The sequence below is a fragment of the Anopheles cruzii genome, chromosome 2 (assembly GCF_943734635.1).
Source record: "Anopheles cruzii chromosome 2, idAnoCruzAS_RS32_06, whole genome shotgun sequence".
Classification (NCBI taxonomy): domain Eukaryota; kingdom Metazoa; phylum Arthropoda; class Insecta; order Diptera; family Culicidae; genus Anopheles; species Anopheles cruzii.
Window position 1 is genome coordinate 29844809 of NC_069144.1, and position 16625 is coordinate 29861433.

The following is a 16625-nucleotide window of genomic DNA, read 5'->3' on the forward strand; positions in this document are numbered from 1 at the left end:
AACTCTGATCGGTCGCACCGCGGAACGGTGCTCTATCACTCCCACAGCTTGTTTGGCACCACCCGTAGCTCGGCAGCTGTGGTATATAAACCAAAAAACGTGTAATATATTCGGAATTAGTTCACAGGCTTAAAAATGAAAGGTAAGACCAAACGTTTGGTGCGGTCCAGTGACAGCTGTTTTTACACTACTTTTCTTACAGTCTTCCTAGGACTTGGCAGCCTATTGCTGCTGGTGACGCTCGGTCACGCTTATAACGAAATATGCATTGGAGTGCCGGACGCCACCTACGTTCGCAGTCCCCAGGCGTGCTATCTCTACTACGCCTGTATCGATGGACAGGCTTACGGCTATACTTGCCCGGACGATCTCTGGTTCTCGATGGAACTGCAGCGATGCGTGACGCAAGATGAATCCGACTGTGACATTGAGCAGCCTCCCGAGTTGCCAGAGGGCCCTCCTAGGCCCCCATCGCCCGAGTGCGAAAATGTGGAAGACTTTACCTACTTGGCCAGCACCACTTCTTGTCAATTTTATTATCAGTGCATCGATAATTTCGCCTACCTCCTGTCTTGTCCACGAGGCTACTGGTTCAGTATCGAGCTGGGGCGCTGCGGCAACCGATACGAAGTTGAGTGTGGCATTGATGAACCCACAACAACTACAAATGGCCCAACTACTACGAATGGGCCAACAACTTCGGATGGCCCAACTACTACAAATGGGCCAACAACCTCGGATGGCCCAACTACTACGAATGGGCCAACAACTTCGGATGGCCCAACTACTACAAATGGGCCAACAACCTCGGATGGCCCAACTACTACGAATGGGCCAACAACTTCGGATGGCCCAACTACTACAAATGGGCCGACAACCTCGGATGGCCCAACTACTACGAATGGGCCAACAACCTCGGATGGCCCAACTACTACAAATGGGCCAACAACCTCGGATGGCCCAACTACTACAAATGGGCCAACAACCTCGGATGGCCCAACTACTACGAATGGGCCAACGAGTTCAACTGACCAGACGACTTCGCCTGCTCCAACAACCCCAACACCGGTCGACAACCCTTGTTTCGGGCGACCAAACTTTTCCAACGCTCCGCATTCGGAATGGTGTGACATGTTTTTCTACTGTCTGAACGGTTCACCGTTCCCAATGATCTGCCGAGATGGATTTTTCTTCGATTTAGTGACCCTAACTTGCGTCCTCGAGCAGCAAGCGCAATGTGATGTGAATCCTCCGATTCCGCCCACCGCTTCACCCGCGGTTTGCCTTGGCCAACCAGACGGACACGTCATGGGAAGCTTTATGTACTGCAATCAGTACATAACGTGCGTCGATGAGGAGGCCTTCGTTTCGGACTGCGCGGAGGGTCAATTCTTCGATCGGGACCTGCTGGCGTGCGGTAGCCCGATGGATGCGTACTGTCCGCTAGGACCACCGACCACACCGACCCCAGACGTTTGCGGCGGTATCGAAGACGGTGAGTACGTGGCCAGCCCTCAAAGCTGCGAAGCGTACTACGTGTGCTCTGGCGGCATCGGGTACGTCCTTTATTGTCCGCCCGACCTGTGGTTCGACCAGAACACTCGCGAATGTGTGCCAGCGGAGGACGCGCTGTGCACCGTAGCGACACCCCCAACGGCCACTACGGGCTCACCCACTCCTTCCACCATTCCGCCGCCAACGGGGCCACCGGAAACGGGCAACGTGATATGCAACGGCATTCCGAACGGCATCTATCTGCCCAGTCCAGACGATTGTAGTCGATTTTACATTTGCTTCGACGGCAACGCCTATCCCAGCAACTGTCTCGGAGGTCTGGTGTTCAACCCGGACACGATGCTATGCGATTTGGCAGAAAACGTCGAATGTAACGTGAACTAAGCGATGCAGGCCATTTCCGCTGATAATTCCAATAAACGAACTCTTCCATTTATTGCCCAATATCCCAAAAGCACCACCGTCTTGTTATCTCGGTTGAATTCTCATAAGCGAAGGTTATTGGCAAACGAGTAGAGTACCTACCGTGTAGACCTGTATAAAAGGAGCAAGTGGCGGTGCTCCGGACACTAGTACAAAGGTTGTCCCACAGCAGCAATGTTGAATTTGGCGTTGGCATCCCGCTCGGTGTTGCTAGTGATTCTGGTTCTTGTGTCCTCCGTCACCACCGACGACGAACGGTGTTCCGGCGTACCTAATTTGAGCTACATTCCCAGCCAGAATGCGTGCTATCTGTACTACAACTGTATCGACGGAAATGTCTACCCGCTGGTGTGTCCCGACGATGACTGGTTCTCGATGGACCAGCAACGTTGCGTGCCTCAAGACGAATCGGACTGTGCTCTAACGGATCCACCGGTTCTACCGGAACTGCCTCCGCGAGAACCCTCGGCAATCTGCGAAGCGGTGCCAAACTTCCACTACGTAGCTAGCGAGGCTTCCTGTCAGTGGTATTACCAGTGCATTGACCAGTTTGCGTACCTGCTTTCCTGTCCCCGGTACCTATGGTTCGATGAAGAGCTTCAACGTTGCGGATCTCGTTACGACGTACGGTGCGAAGGCGACTCGCCGTCAACAACAAGTGAATTTTCCACCTCAGCGCCATCAACAACAAGTGAATTGTCCACCCCGGTGTCGTCAACCACAAGCGAACTTACCACCTCAGGACCGCCACAAGCGAACTTACCACCTCAGGACCGTCAACTACAACCGATTTGCCCACCCCGGCTACGGTGGATCCTCTAGAACTGTGCGAAGGACTGCCAAACTATAGCCTCGTTCCGAGCGTTACCTTCTGTGAACGATACTATTCGTGCTACGAGGGTAACCCTTATCCACAGAATTGTACATACGGTTTGTGGTTCAATCCCAACACCGGGGAGTGTGACGATCCGGCGAACGTAGAGTGCGCCGCAGGAAGCCAGCCTCCGAGCATCGTGTAGCGGTGCTGGATAAGATAATGTTAGTCTCCCCTAAACTTAAGCAATTAAAATATAAACAACACCACATGCAGCCAAGAACCAGTGACTGTGTGCCAGGCAGAAAAGGGAAAACGCAATGTTTTTACATAGAAAAGCATATCAAGAGTTCATACTCTAACATGAAATAGTAGCAGCAGTACTTACATTCTGAGGCAAAAAACAATAAATAAAGTCTATGCTAAATCCCTTGCTAATAATTTGGGGCATATCTAATCCTATAAATCATTCCTGGCAACACTGCCCCTGATAACGAATGGACACGATAACGACATGAATTCGGCACACCATTTTAGAAAAATGTCTTATAAAAGCAGTAGAGTGAGAAACTACCTCTCTGACATGGAAACTTATTCGAACCCAACGAAGTACTCCTACTGGAAAATATGCAGACACGTAACAGCTCATCAGCTCAGCTCATCGATCGGAACGATCAAACAGTTGTCGTGGTTAGTTCACTGGCCAAGTCGCTACGATTGAAAACGTGCCGTCGGGCTGGGTGGAATGATACCCCCCACCTTCCGATACCGAAACGCGACGACCTTTCGGATAGAGACCCGTATCTAATCGAAGAGGTAGCACGCAACGCGATTTCTGTCACAAAACGTAAACTCGGTCACATTCCACTTTTCCGTATCAACAGGTCAGGTTGCCGATAGCCCAATCCGATCGGAGCCGATTTGGATCAGCGAACCATGGTCGATTCAGAACCCGGCCTATAAAGCTCAGGCAGCCAGTCTAACGTCAGTTAGGACACGGTTGCGAAAATCTCATCGCGTCGCGTAGATAATGCAAAAATTACTCCCGATCGCCGGGTTGTGCTGCCTGCTTGGGACAGGATTCGCTGGTTACTCGGGACAGGGTAGCTTTGTGATGCGCCACTCCTACACCGACAAACGTCGCGAGGGCCAAGCGGATGGAGCACTCTTTCCTTCAGTGAACTGTTCCAACTTCATACACTGTGTTGGTGGCCGTTAGGTTGAAGTTGGCTGTCTTCCGCCCGGCACCTGGTACGACTGCGAGCGGAAGGTGTGTGACCACCAAGAGTTTGTAACCTGCTGGATGGAGGAAAACCACTGCACGGGCCGAGCGAAGAAACGAAGATATCGCCGAAGAAATCGGCTGCCAGCCAGCCATAGGGAACCCAGTTCGACTGGCAGCGCGAGGTCTGCGATCGTCCGGAGAACGTGGAGTGCTTCGAGTCAGGCTCGAAGCCCTCCGAGCACAGAAGGTCCACCGACCACAACGCTCGAGCCAACCCCACCGCCGCCCGATCCGGAAGTACTGTGGAACGTTTGCCGAGGCATTACGATTGGCATGCTGCCCCATCCGACGAACTGTATACGCTACATCATCTGTATTTTGGGCCAGCCAAATGTGAAGCGGTATCCTTGGAACTTTATTTTACCGCGGCTACGAATATCGCGGCTGCTGATCTGCGGTTTCGGTGATCCCGACACGTGCCAACCCAGTCAAATCTGGGTTGACGTGTACCAGCGGGTTACTTCGTACGTTCCATGAACAAGCAATGGGTATGTTTGAAGAAGTTCAGTCCATTTGCCGGTAAAAGAAACATTATTCCACGGCCAATCCAGTAGATTCCTTGAGCTAAAAAGTGTGTACTGTATCATTTATCATTTTCTACTCGTTACTATCTTTACTGGCTATTCTAGGATGCTCTAAACGATATGTGCAAGGATGTGAACATTGATCTGATACCTTTTCCACACGACTGCAGCCAGTTCGAGATATGCATCCTGCGCAAGGCCACCGTTCAGTCTTGAGGAATGAAGAAATATTAAAAAAATCCCTGCTGCTGTTTACTGTTGGTCAACACTTATGAACCATATTTGTTTGAACGAATAATGTAATAACAACAGCCTTTGGTTTAGTGTTTATTTTAGCTCTTCGTTTCCATAACTGACACGTACTCGGATCGCCGAATGCGCAGATCTTGACGATAAAACACCTGGTTTGTTCCGCAGGACTGCGTGGTCGCTCTCCCCAAGACGCAAACGATAAATTTGCCGCGATCCCCTGTACTTGGAACCATGTCAAGGATGACTGACTGCGTGAGCTCGCCTTTTGTACAGCGGCCACTCGGCTTGTAATCGCAAACACCTGTCACCGAATCAAAAACGGTCCCATTCGGCACGCATGCAACTGGAGAGCTTTCGATCCCTCCTTGAGAGATGGCGAAGCTCGAGCACGTACTCAACGAAGGTAAAACGGTCCCGTTTGGTTGTCCGGCGCACCTGTTTGCTGCTGGAACATCCGTTTCGACTGTTTCGTTCGACGAGCTTTCGTCGAATGTTTCTTCGGACGAGTTGTACTTTTCTCTAGGCCATTTGTGGGGCCATCCTTTGCCAGCTTTGTCGGTGTGCACAGTCGAACAGAGCACGGCCAGGGTGACTAAAACGAACAATCGCTCACTCATCTTACGTTGTTTTAATCGGGTGGTTAGGAAGGCACTAGGCCATTTATAACATCACATATTTCGTCGCATGTAGTAAAAGGAAGCTGCAATGATAAAGCCACAGATAGCTTACCAAATTGGTTTACCTTCTATCTTTGCTTCGCGAAACGAGATAAACAAAAATTGTAATCTGGTTTCTGGTGTTTTCAAAGACGTGCGAATATCTTTTGCAAGAACAAATAACCTGACCCGTACCGTTTTTGGAGATTATGATAAGCATAGCTTTCGTACAGGGATACCATGAAGCATTTTTGACCTCTAAGCTACTCGAAACCTAAAAAAATGGAAAAGTAGACGAAACAAAACACGTCCAATTCAGACGACGCTTGTTAACTGATGAAGTGATATCGTTAAAAGCAATAATATAGAACACCTTCTACCAGGCTGTTCAATAAGTTTTGCTCGATAAGAAAATCACAATTTTCTGGTTTGAAATGCACTTTATTATTCAATATAGTCTCCCTGAATCATTGTTCCAACAAGATTCCAATTGATGAATTCCATCCCTAAGGTAAGAATCTGGAAAGGCTGCAAAATACGCTATAGCTGTTATGTTGAAAAACGCTTTCCACATATTTTTTTAGGTCTGGAAACAGATGGAAGTCGCCATAAGTTAAATCTGGTCAATACGGTGGATGCTCCAATAGTTTGAACTTTAATTCATGGATTTTTAGCATAGTCAAAATGCTGTTATGAAACGGTTCGTTGTCCTAATGGAAAAGGATTTTCTTTCTTCGTGGCGGTGCATTATAGGGAAAAGGCGGTCATAAGTCAACTTCAGTCAACAAAGAAACTGAGGGTTTTAGTTATATTAGCCTAAAAAAGATAAGTTATCTATGACCAATCCGAATTTTCGGCCTTCTGAGTTGCGTAGATTCCGAGAAATTATTTGTCAAAGTCGAAAGAGTGATAAAAATGGCTCTTTAAACCCAACTTTTATCAGCTACTTTAACGCGATCGTTAGCATACTTCTGCAACGGTAATGAAAAAATTATTCGAAAGGTAATGAATCCTTCTTTCGTATGACAAAATCAAATGTTTACGTTTGACATTGCTAGTATGTAGCTGATTTTATTTGCTGATTCCGGCCGTAAGTTTTGCAAATCCTATTTTAAGAAAACAATTTCTGATGCATAAGGAGACGCCTGGTCTCTTGTTGCACAAGATTTGCACGATTATGCATTGAAACATTTTGGTGCAATACAGATTGCATAACCCAGGCGTTTAGATTGTGCATTAAAAGACTTTAGTGTCATTCAAATTGCATAGCTGAGGCGTTTAAAAACCTTAAAATAACGAATAAAGCTTATTTATTATACCTGAGCGCTTGAATTACACATAAAAAGTTGAATTTAATCAAAACACATGCAAAGAAAACAAAAACGTTAAAAACAGTTCATATATTCTTCCTAGAAACAAATATGTCCGCCTTTTCCATTCAAATTCCCTATTGTACGGTGGTTCCAAATGGTTGAGAACATTCGATAACGTAGGTGAGCCGCATCTTACTTATCTGGACAATGTCCTAAACCACGACTCTATCGGAAGTGGGGAATCGATTCACATTTAGTGTCGAAAGACTCATACAGTGACGGTAATAAAATCTAGAGGATGAATAAAGTGTAGTCTTGGTGGTCGCTTTAGGTACCGATAGGGCCTCAGATTCGGCATGACCTTGATTCGGTAGGCGTCGATATTCCTACTGGCTGCGGTCGTAATTGGCCAAACAACTGAACCTCACACAAGTCAGCAATCAACCAATCGAACAACCTAATCTAGTTCAACCGTTGTTAAAATGCATCAATTTGCAAGATGGCCATCTCACATCGTGCGATCGTGTTACCGTGTGTGTGTGTGTGTTGTGAGCAAAATTCGCCAAACCGACTTAACTCAGAGCAGCGCGGTACGGGGAACGCCAAACATTGCATTTCCAGCGCCCCATCACACCGTTTCGGAGACGACAGACATTTACTATTCATGCAGTATCGCGATCGCCCACAGGACCCCGATATCATCGGCTCAGATACAGATCGATAAGTGTGTGTTTACTAAACTTTCCAATTTATGCGACACGGCGCCACTTAGACTGATAGTCGCCGCATAGCGGGTGGGATACAGATAAATACAATTCTTTAACAGTCAGCGGCTCACATTGTGCTTCACAATACCGTTGCGAAAACCTAGCCCGTGTCGAGTTCGCTCTGGTAGAAAACTGGTGCATACTATTGAGGTCCGTTGCTTCACTTCCGAACCGTTCACGATTAGCCGACACGATCATGAATTTTCTTGCCGCGACTCTGTTCGCTGGTATTGTTAGTATCACGCTAGCGTTCGACCAGGAATGCATCGGTAAGCGAAATGGCGCCACGTTTCCGGATGAATACAGTTGCAGCCGGTACCGGATCTGCCTGGGCGGATACATCTCATCGGGTGAGTGCGAGCCGGGCCTGTTTTGGGACAACTTCCGTCGGCTGTGCTTGCCAGCGGACCTGGTGTCCTGCACTGCCAAGCTGCCCGTAGTACCGACCACGGCCGCACCCGCACCGAGAGATGAAATCATTCTTGACGAGAACGGGCACCCGGATTTCCAGGCCGAAGAGTACACCTGTCCCAGCCAGGGTGTACTGAGCATTCCGCACAAACGAAGCTGCTCACAGTATGTGCTGTGCTTCGACGGAACCCCCGTGCTGCAGCGGTGCGCCCCTGGTTTGCACTTCAACCCAGCACAGGGAACTTGCACCGTCCCCGAACTGGCCCACTGTGATCTGCAGGAGCGCGTCTGCCCGGAGAGGGACGATCCACAGAAGCTGATTTTTGTTGCCGATCGCTTCGACTGCTCAAAGTATGTGTCTGTCACCTTTTCAGCTGTCACCTTACGCAAACTCGGAATCGGCCCACATGCTAGCTAATCGGTCCTCGTGTCAACCCCTTAGGTACTTCTATTGCTACAATGGAAAGTTTCACCCTCATAGCTGCGCCCCGGGACTGCACTGGGATCCGCTCAACAACTGGTGTACAACGATCGCCGAGTCAAACTGTCAGAACTTTACGCCATACACCGAGGTGAACGAGCCAACGCTGGTGCCGAAGAAGGTCCACTGCCAGGACGATCTGGCGCGCTGGGTAAAGCATCCGCGAAGCGAGCGACACTACTATCTGTGCTACAAAGGGAAGTCGCTGCTGAAACGCTGTGATGACGGTCTGATCTGGGACGCGGCGACACACTCGTGCAATTTTCACCACTGACCCCGAGCTCATCGCACTCTGTTTTCAATTGTCTGTTCTAGCATCAAATAAAACTGGACACAATATTAAGAGCATGTAAATGCAAAACTATTGTTTCACTTTATGATTACTTTTATTACTATATTACTTTTACTACATGTTGCAACAAATCTACGGTTTAATTCAGTGCATTGACCCTTCATCCAGATAACTCCGGAAAAATCGATGAAAAGTTCATTTGAAAGCGTTTCCAATTTCTAGCAGGACGGTAATCTCCAATAACTTGCTCATTAAGGGTTTAGCCCTCATAAGCGTTGAACAGTTTTAATAAATAAGTGCACAGAGTTTCTGAATAAAGGGTTACTGGAAACAAAATACCCCCCGCTGATAGAACAGTCGGTAACGGTCGTCGCTGTCATGCAGCTGGACTGAGTTCGAATCCCGGGACCGATTGTCACGCAGCCGGCCATTACGGTTGGCGCGGGAAGACAAGTAACAACACGCGTGAGTAAGTAACAGACAATTCGCGTGGAAGACAATTAACGCATAATTCACAAATACCCAAAGGCCGATGCGTATGCCTGTGAATAATTTGTCTCGATATGTTAGGTCACTGTTACGTTGATAAGTTATCACATGTTACGTTCATTGCACCGCTATCAAAGTAACGCCGCTGCGAGGAATTATCATAGCTGTTAGGTACGTCAAAAATGTACGAAAAATTAGTTGAAAGAAGATTAAAACGATAGATGCAAAAGACTACCGTTCTATAACTAGTTAGAGTGTTAGTTATCAGTTGCTGCGAAAGCTTCGATTTTTCGAAAGCAGACTTAACTTCATCAGTTTAACGCAACCATAGATGCTTACTGAGTACGCACACTGAAAGATGCAATGTTGACAAAGGTTCGATAGAAAAATAACAAAACATCAATCACTGAGAAAATATTTACGATCAAAAATCAATTTTAAGTTTAATAAATCTTTGCATTTGTTTCCAAAAATCAACGTTGTGCGAAACAAAGATCCGCGCCCTCTAGTTTGGCGATATGGTCTAGTTTGGGACAAATGGTATTACGAAACCTATAGACACAACAACACTACACTACATTTACTGTCGATGTTTCATTGTCGAAAAGTGATAGTTTGTCAATTGCCAAAAGTGATAGTTTGTTATCATATCGTAGTAGAAAAGTAGAGCATCGATAACATAACTCTCTACCTACTGCCCTAGTTTTAAATGCACGATAGTGTTTTTTGCCGTTTTGCTTCCATCGAGTCACAGCTATTTAATGCTCCTTCCGCAAGCGACTGGCCAACAGTACCGTGGACTGAGTGTACTAAACACAGTGCGATTGTTGAACAAAGAACAATGACGTTCGATTTAGCTTCCGGTTGGTTTGTGATAAACGTGATGCTTGCTTTAACATATGGCCAACAGTCAAGTAACGATGCGTGTGTTGGAGTTCCAGTGAGCTCGATCGTTGCCGATCCTGAAGATTGCACAAAGTTTTTCCAGTGCAATGAAAACTCGGTGGTCCACGGTAGCTGTCCCAGCGGAATGTTTTACCACTCTGCTGATGTGTGCTCGTTTGATGCTACGGACTGTAGAACCACAACCGAAAGTGCAACGCCAACGTCCGTCGTCGTGTCTGCCACACCGGCCATGTCTTCTACTACCGCGTCTACGACTCCAAAAGAAACCACATCTGGAACCACGTTCACTCCGATACCAACGCCACCAGAGATCGGCACAACAACGGAAGGCACAGCAGTGAATCCGGAAGCCATCTGCCTCGAATCTGATCCCAACCGACCTCGTTTCGTTAGAAGCTCTACCAATTGCTCTCAATACTACATTTGTGTTAATCGCATGCCAATTCTACATGCCTGTGTCGATGGCAAATATTGGAACGACGAACACCTCTATTGTGACGACCCTCGGAGGGTGCCCTGTGTCCAGGATGCTACCGTGACTCCGGTCCAGTTGTGTCAGCAGGCATCAGCGACCGACGTACTATTCACAGGCAGCCCGGCCAGTTGCGACGAGTACTACATATGCATCCAGCAGAAACCCTTCCTGATGCACTGTGCACCGGGAACCCATTGGAATGATGATGCCAAGCAGTGTGCCCCTCCGGACGTAGCCAACTGCAAGGTACGCTAAACATTTCATTTCTCGTGGCGATCGCTTAACATGGGATTGTATCTTTTTTCGCAGGCCACTAACACCGCAATAGAAAACATTAACCTGTACTGTCCGACATCTGGCGAGGTGTTTACGGGGCATCCTCAATTTTGTGAACTGTTTCTGTTTTGTCAAAATGGAAAGGCATCCGTCCAGCGCTGTCCGTTCCTAACTGACTGGGATTCTTTCGCCGAACAATGTGTTCCAAGAACTAGCACAACCTGCAGGAAAAGGCGCCTACATTGACTGCATTGATTGATACTACATTGATCAACAGCATATAGCTAAAACCCAAGTGAATCTACAAAAGATTGTACAATTATCACAGACTACATAAAATAAATCTATAAACTGACAGATGCGCTCAGTGTGACGAGTTCCACGCGGTTTAAGGTAACGCTACAAAAGAAACTTCTATTTTAAGACCAATTGCCGAACGGTGTTCAAACAAACAAAAACGCCATAACAGTTGTCAGGTCACGTAAACAGGAAATATGGTCTAGCTTGCTACCGATAGCTTATCGTGTTTTTTGTCTGATTCGACGATAAAATTGATCCTCCATCGGGCGGGCATGGCACGTCGGCACACGCGCAGCCGCCTTTGGCGGGGTAGTGGTCAACATTGCTTCCGTCGGCCCAATTAGCAAAGTACTACTAAAGCATGTCACCAGCCCTCGACAGCGGCTGGTGCATACCGGATGTGGTGCGCGAAAACGATTCCCGTCTTTTGCAACGTACGCCGCCGTGCCTGCGAATCGGACATTGCGAATCGGAATGGAAGGTCGATGATCGAACTGTCGCAGTACCTTCAGATGCCATTCATGAAATGGGTTTTTTCGGGTGCCAAGCGTCACCGTCAAGGCTATCCCGGTTGCTGGGCGAATCGAGGCCAACTCGGAAGGAAACGGTGATTGACAGACAGATTGATTGACATAGATCGCCTGACAGCACCGAGGACGTCAATATACGCCTCTGGCTGTAGAATATCTTCGGCGATATATTAGACAGCCCCAGCAGAGAGCTGAGTGCAGTCTTTGCTCAGAAGTGTCGCTGTTGACGTGCTCCCGTCGCATTGCAAAAATGTTCGCCAACCGAATTCATTCCCTCGCGTTCTTCTGCTTTGCGGTGTTGATGCTGCTTGATGTCGGCATCGTGGCGCAGGACTTCAACCCACAGGAAATTTGTCAAGGAAAGCCCGACGAAACGATGGTACTCAGCCCGTTGTCCTGTGATCAGTTCCTGATTTGCCAAAACGGGATGCCGGCCGATATTGGTCAGTGTCCGACCGGCATGCTGTTCAATGCGGCCGACGAAATTTGCGACTTTCCCGATAAAGTCGATTGCGGATCGGTTTCTCTGCCGCCGTGGTTTGAAGATCTCACGACGACGATGACTACATCGGCAACGACCGCCGGCACCGGAACGACAGCTTCACCGGCTGCTTCTTGTCCACCGGTAGATGATCCGCTGCAACCCATCTATCTGCCAGTACCGACCGACTGCTCTTCGTACGTCCTGTGCTATCATGGCAATCCGATCGCGATGAAGTGCCCAACGGGGCTGCAGTGGAGCAAGGCGACCATGACGTGCGACAGTCCAGAGAATGCCAAGTGTCAGGTACGTACGGGTGCCATGGTAACCTCCATACGTTCAATAACAACGCCTTACGTGTACTCGTTACAGGCAATCTTCGAGAATCCCTACGGCTGTCCGTTGGAGGGAAGCAGCATTCTGCCACATCCGGAAAAATGCGAAAGGTACATCTTCTGTCTGCACGGAATATCACGCGTGCAGGTTTGCCAAATGTTTAAATATTTTGACCCGGTGCTGGGCGAATGTGTCTTTGGCACATGCTGACCATGCTGGCCGATGATTTATCGAAGAGTCGGCGGATGATCTTGAAAGTAACCCTGGGATCTCGTAGGGGGAAGCAGCAGTTAATGTAATAAAATCTAAATACGTTCGGCGCGTTGTACTATCAATCTTTTTATTGTGCATCCGTGGGTCGGCCCAATTCGTCAATTCGAGGAAGTCACTAAGAGAAATAAACTGTCGTCTTTTTAATGCTCAATTATTTTATGACGTCTGGTGACGTCTTGTAGTTCATTTCGCTTACTTTTCTAATGCCAACTACGTAACGACGGATCCATGCCCTCTTTAGTCAATGTCGGCAAAGCACCTGAGCGCTGCATCGTTCTCGGGGACGCAGTGGCCTCGCATGAAGTCAAACTTGTGCATAAACGCACAGACTTGTGCGTAACTCACCCCGTACAAACAAAAGAAATACCGTCTGCAGTTGGTTTCGTGCACCAGGAACGCCTGTATGCCGGACGGACACTCCGACGGAGGGAAAAGGATTGGAAGGGCTCCTTCCACGTCGGGCATAAAAGTTATCGGCGGTGAGGTTGCCGATGGGTCGTTGGTGGTAACTGGGCCCGGTACGGTTGGTGCCGGTGTCGAAGACGGTGGCGGCGCAGGAGTTGCCTCACCCTGTGCGGAATGAAGAACAACGCACAATGCAAATGTAAAACAGCTCACTCACTTCGTTCAATCCCCACAACAACTGAACCTGGACCATACCGGACAAACAACGTTTTCTTCCGCATCACAACGGTCAATGTTTTGGTTCCATAGGGTGCCCGGTGGGCACGGGAGAGGCTCCAAGACGCCATTACGACACGCGTAGAACCAGGCACAATCTGGTGCGGCGGCAAAGAATTCGTCGTCCGGTCCACAGTAGGGCTCTTGAGCAACTGCAATCTGAGTCACGACAGCGTACAGTATAACGAGCGCGAAAGCTGAAATGTTGGATTGAAGTAAAGCTCAGAGATTGAGCCACAAGACCCGCTGGCTGTACACGTCCACGAATGTCCACGTACCTTTCATGTTGCGGCTTGCTATCTTGCCAGCAAATACGAAGACGTTCCTTCAAGGCTACAAATGCGCAAATATGGCTAGCTCAGCGACCCACGGGACACTTTATATAGACATACAATCTCGCTACGGCAATGTAGTCTCTACTTAAAGGCGTATGATGAATTGATTCCGTGAGGAATGTCGCACAACCCGTTCCAAGAATGTATCCGTCTCTGTCGTTGTTTTGGAATTCCAATATTTCGTCTTTCGGGGCTTCCCTGTTATCTATTCTGCTCGGTAATGCTGGCAGCAAGTTGGTCCGGCGGTTCTTGATCATCATGTCATTATTGTAAGCTGATCTACACAACTGACTATAGACTTACATTCTTAAACATTTACAACTTTCATAACGAAGAGTTATAATAAATTATTTAAATTACACTAATTTGTTGATATAATAGATTCTGAAAAATATTGTAATTCTTTTCATGCTTACAGAAATTTTTTATTTAACAAATGTTGCAGCAAGCTTTTACATTCGGAATTATTATTGTCTACATTCCATAAAAACCTCTTAAACATTTATGGATTTAAATGTAATTAAATATTACAGTTTTGGTATATTGCAGTTTGGTATTGGTCTTTTAAATTTGGTTTTTTTCAAAGAATACACAGAGAATATTCTAAATAAAAAATTATTATAATTCCATGACTGGTTACCATGATTTAGCACCACTAGAGTAACAATGTTTTTACCATTTCAGAATTACAACAAAATAGAGTAGGGGTGTTAAAAGTACATATTTCAATTAAAAAAATTGCGCATAGAATGTTTAGATATTCTTATATCATTATCATAATCGTGGTATAGAGCCAAATGCAAAATGTTAAATATGGTATTCTATTATTTTACGGCTACATATTCTATAATTCATAGTAAATTAAAACTCGTTACACATCGTTATCGGTGTTACACGTTGAACCACGTACATGTTAAAGAAGGATGTAAATATTAAAAAACGATGGTGAAGCAAAATAAAATGTTTTGCTTAAAAGTGCGTAGCTGCGTGTCGACTTAAAAAAGGCAATTAGCTCTGCACCTTATTGACTAACCTGTTGTGACAGTGAATCTGCTTCATAGTGTTACTGCCACTATCAATGCGAATTGGATACGTTCTAGAAAAGACCGCGTCACGCCGTTGACTTCCCGTCGGTAAAATCCCTTACGGAATTGATTCTTGTAAGCGCATCAATCAGTGTTTTTGAAATCGTCCCTATTAGGTGCCCGTCTGCACTTGTTGCGTCACGCGTGCGTGCGTGCTTCACAATTAAGAGCTGACATTGATCAAGCTGCAGAAACGGTGATACAAGATACACAGGTACTACACTAGGGAGGTACTAAACAAACGAATATCTTGCAAACCGCTTTAACACTCCGCTTCCGACACCGAGAACATGAACCCGTAGCCTCAGATAAGACACACAACATTCTTTTATCGCCATTTTTCTCTATCCACCGCCCTCGTGATGTCAGCTGAAATATTTTAGACCAACACGTCTTCCTCTGCCTTCTATAAAAGAAATGCACAGTCAGGAGCAGATACCCATTCTTCAGGAAGCGGTGCCATCGTTCTGATTACGGAGAAAGAGAGAGAAAGAGAGCGACTTGGAATCGTCTCGGAAGTGACCACATTTTGGACCGATCTCACTGGCCTTCCAACGGTGTTAGTGGAGATTAGTGCAATATGTTTAGTGAGTTTCTGCATTGTAGCGTGTTAGACTCGAGAGACGTCCACGTGTATACTGGATCAACCGGGAGAAGTCCCACCAACAGCTCCTCCTAGTATGGATGCTTTTGTCGCTTGCTTTGGTAATGTAGGAACCAACAAAAGGCCGCATCCAACAGACTGCAGCCTATATTATCTGTGCGTCAACGAAGAAGGGTTCCAGCGTGAATGTGCACCAACCCTAGTGTTTGACCTCAACATCATGGATTGCAATCGGCCAGAGATATCGATATGCGTGGAGAACGTGTCTACACCACCGACTCCTGGACCTACTCAAGAGATGACAACTACATCGTTTGAAACTCCACCGACTGCAACTCTTCCGACTACAACTACTTCGATTATACCGACTGCATCTACACCGCCACCCACACCGGCTCCAGTCCCAGTGCCCAGTCCAACTCCAGTGCCAATTCCAACACCTTCGCCAGGCAATCCACCATTTTGTCCTCCGAATGAGGTGTTCTATTATCCCCATCCCGACTGCTCCATGTTCTACCGCTGCGTCTGGGGCGTGGTGCACGTCCTCGAGTGTCCACCGAATCAGTTCTGGAACCAAGAACGTGAAATGTGTGACCATCCGTTTAACGTGGACTGCCCGGCAGTTGCGGGATAAGACAACTATCATCTTACACCGGTACCGTAACCGTAACAATGCGAAAATATTAGCTCCCCGCTTCCCATATACTCGTCTGCCAAGAATAGCCTAGATTTATGCTATGGTTTTCTCGCCACTCCCCAGGACATCAACCAGCGAGGCAAGTCTTCCCCCCGATATATAAAAAAAACTGTTATAATAAACGTTGTTGCACTAGAGCATTACAAGTGAAATGCCTCAAGATTAAATTGAAGCCCATAAATACGGCCCGGTCCGTTCTTCTAAGATTAAAAAAAAATTAAAAAAATTTTACGTCCCTGTAATAATATCAGTTATCAGTGGTTATCAGCATAATCAACCCCACCGTAGTCAGAAATCACAAACGGTTGATAAGCGTTCCTCAGAGAAACAACTTGAAGGAACTTAGGAAACATGAAATGACTATAAATATATTTTTACAATCCTGTGTACCGCAAGCATAAATATAGCTACGAATAAGTTATAT

The 16625-nt window shown here is 47.0% G+C and overlaps 3 protein-coding genes and 1 pseudogene across 3 annotated transcripts; all 4 read left to right on the forward strand.

The window, feature by feature from the left end:
* The first annotated feature begins 135 nt into the window (after window positions 1–135).
* LOC128278827 (chondroitin proteoglycan 1-like) lies at window positions 136–1899 on the forward strand. Its single transcript, XM_053017553.1, has 2 exons — window positions 136–142; window positions 203–1899. The coding sequence occupies exons 1-2, from the start codon at window positions 136–138 to the stop codon at window positions 1897–1899; spliced, it is 1704 nt and encodes a 567-aa protein (XP_052873513.1).
* A 213-nt stretch (window positions 1900–2112) lies between these two features.
* Window positions 2113–2760, forward strand: LOC128278828 (uncharacterized). The gene has a single exon (XM_053017554.1). The coding sequence runs from the start codon at window positions 2113–2115 to the stop codon at window positions 2758–2760; it is 648 nt and encodes a 215-aa protein (XP_052873514.1).
* Window positions 2761–3782: 1022 nt separating this feature from the next.
* Window positions 3783–4514, forward strand: LOC128278829 (uncharacterized; annotated as a pseudogene).
* A 3231-nt stretch (window positions 4515–7745) lies between these two features.
* On the forward strand, window positions 7746–16138 carry LOC128278830 (uncharacterized). Its single transcript, XM_053017556.1, has 6 exons — window positions 7746–8311; window positions 8403–8705; window positions 10303–10849; window positions 12041–12496; window positions 12563–12673; window positions 15515–16138. The coding sequence occupies exons 1-6, from the start codon at window positions 7746–7748 to the stop codon at window positions 16136–16138; spliced, it is 2607 nt and encodes an 868-aa protein (XP_052873516.1).
* Window positions 16139–16625: the final 487 nt, after the last annotated feature.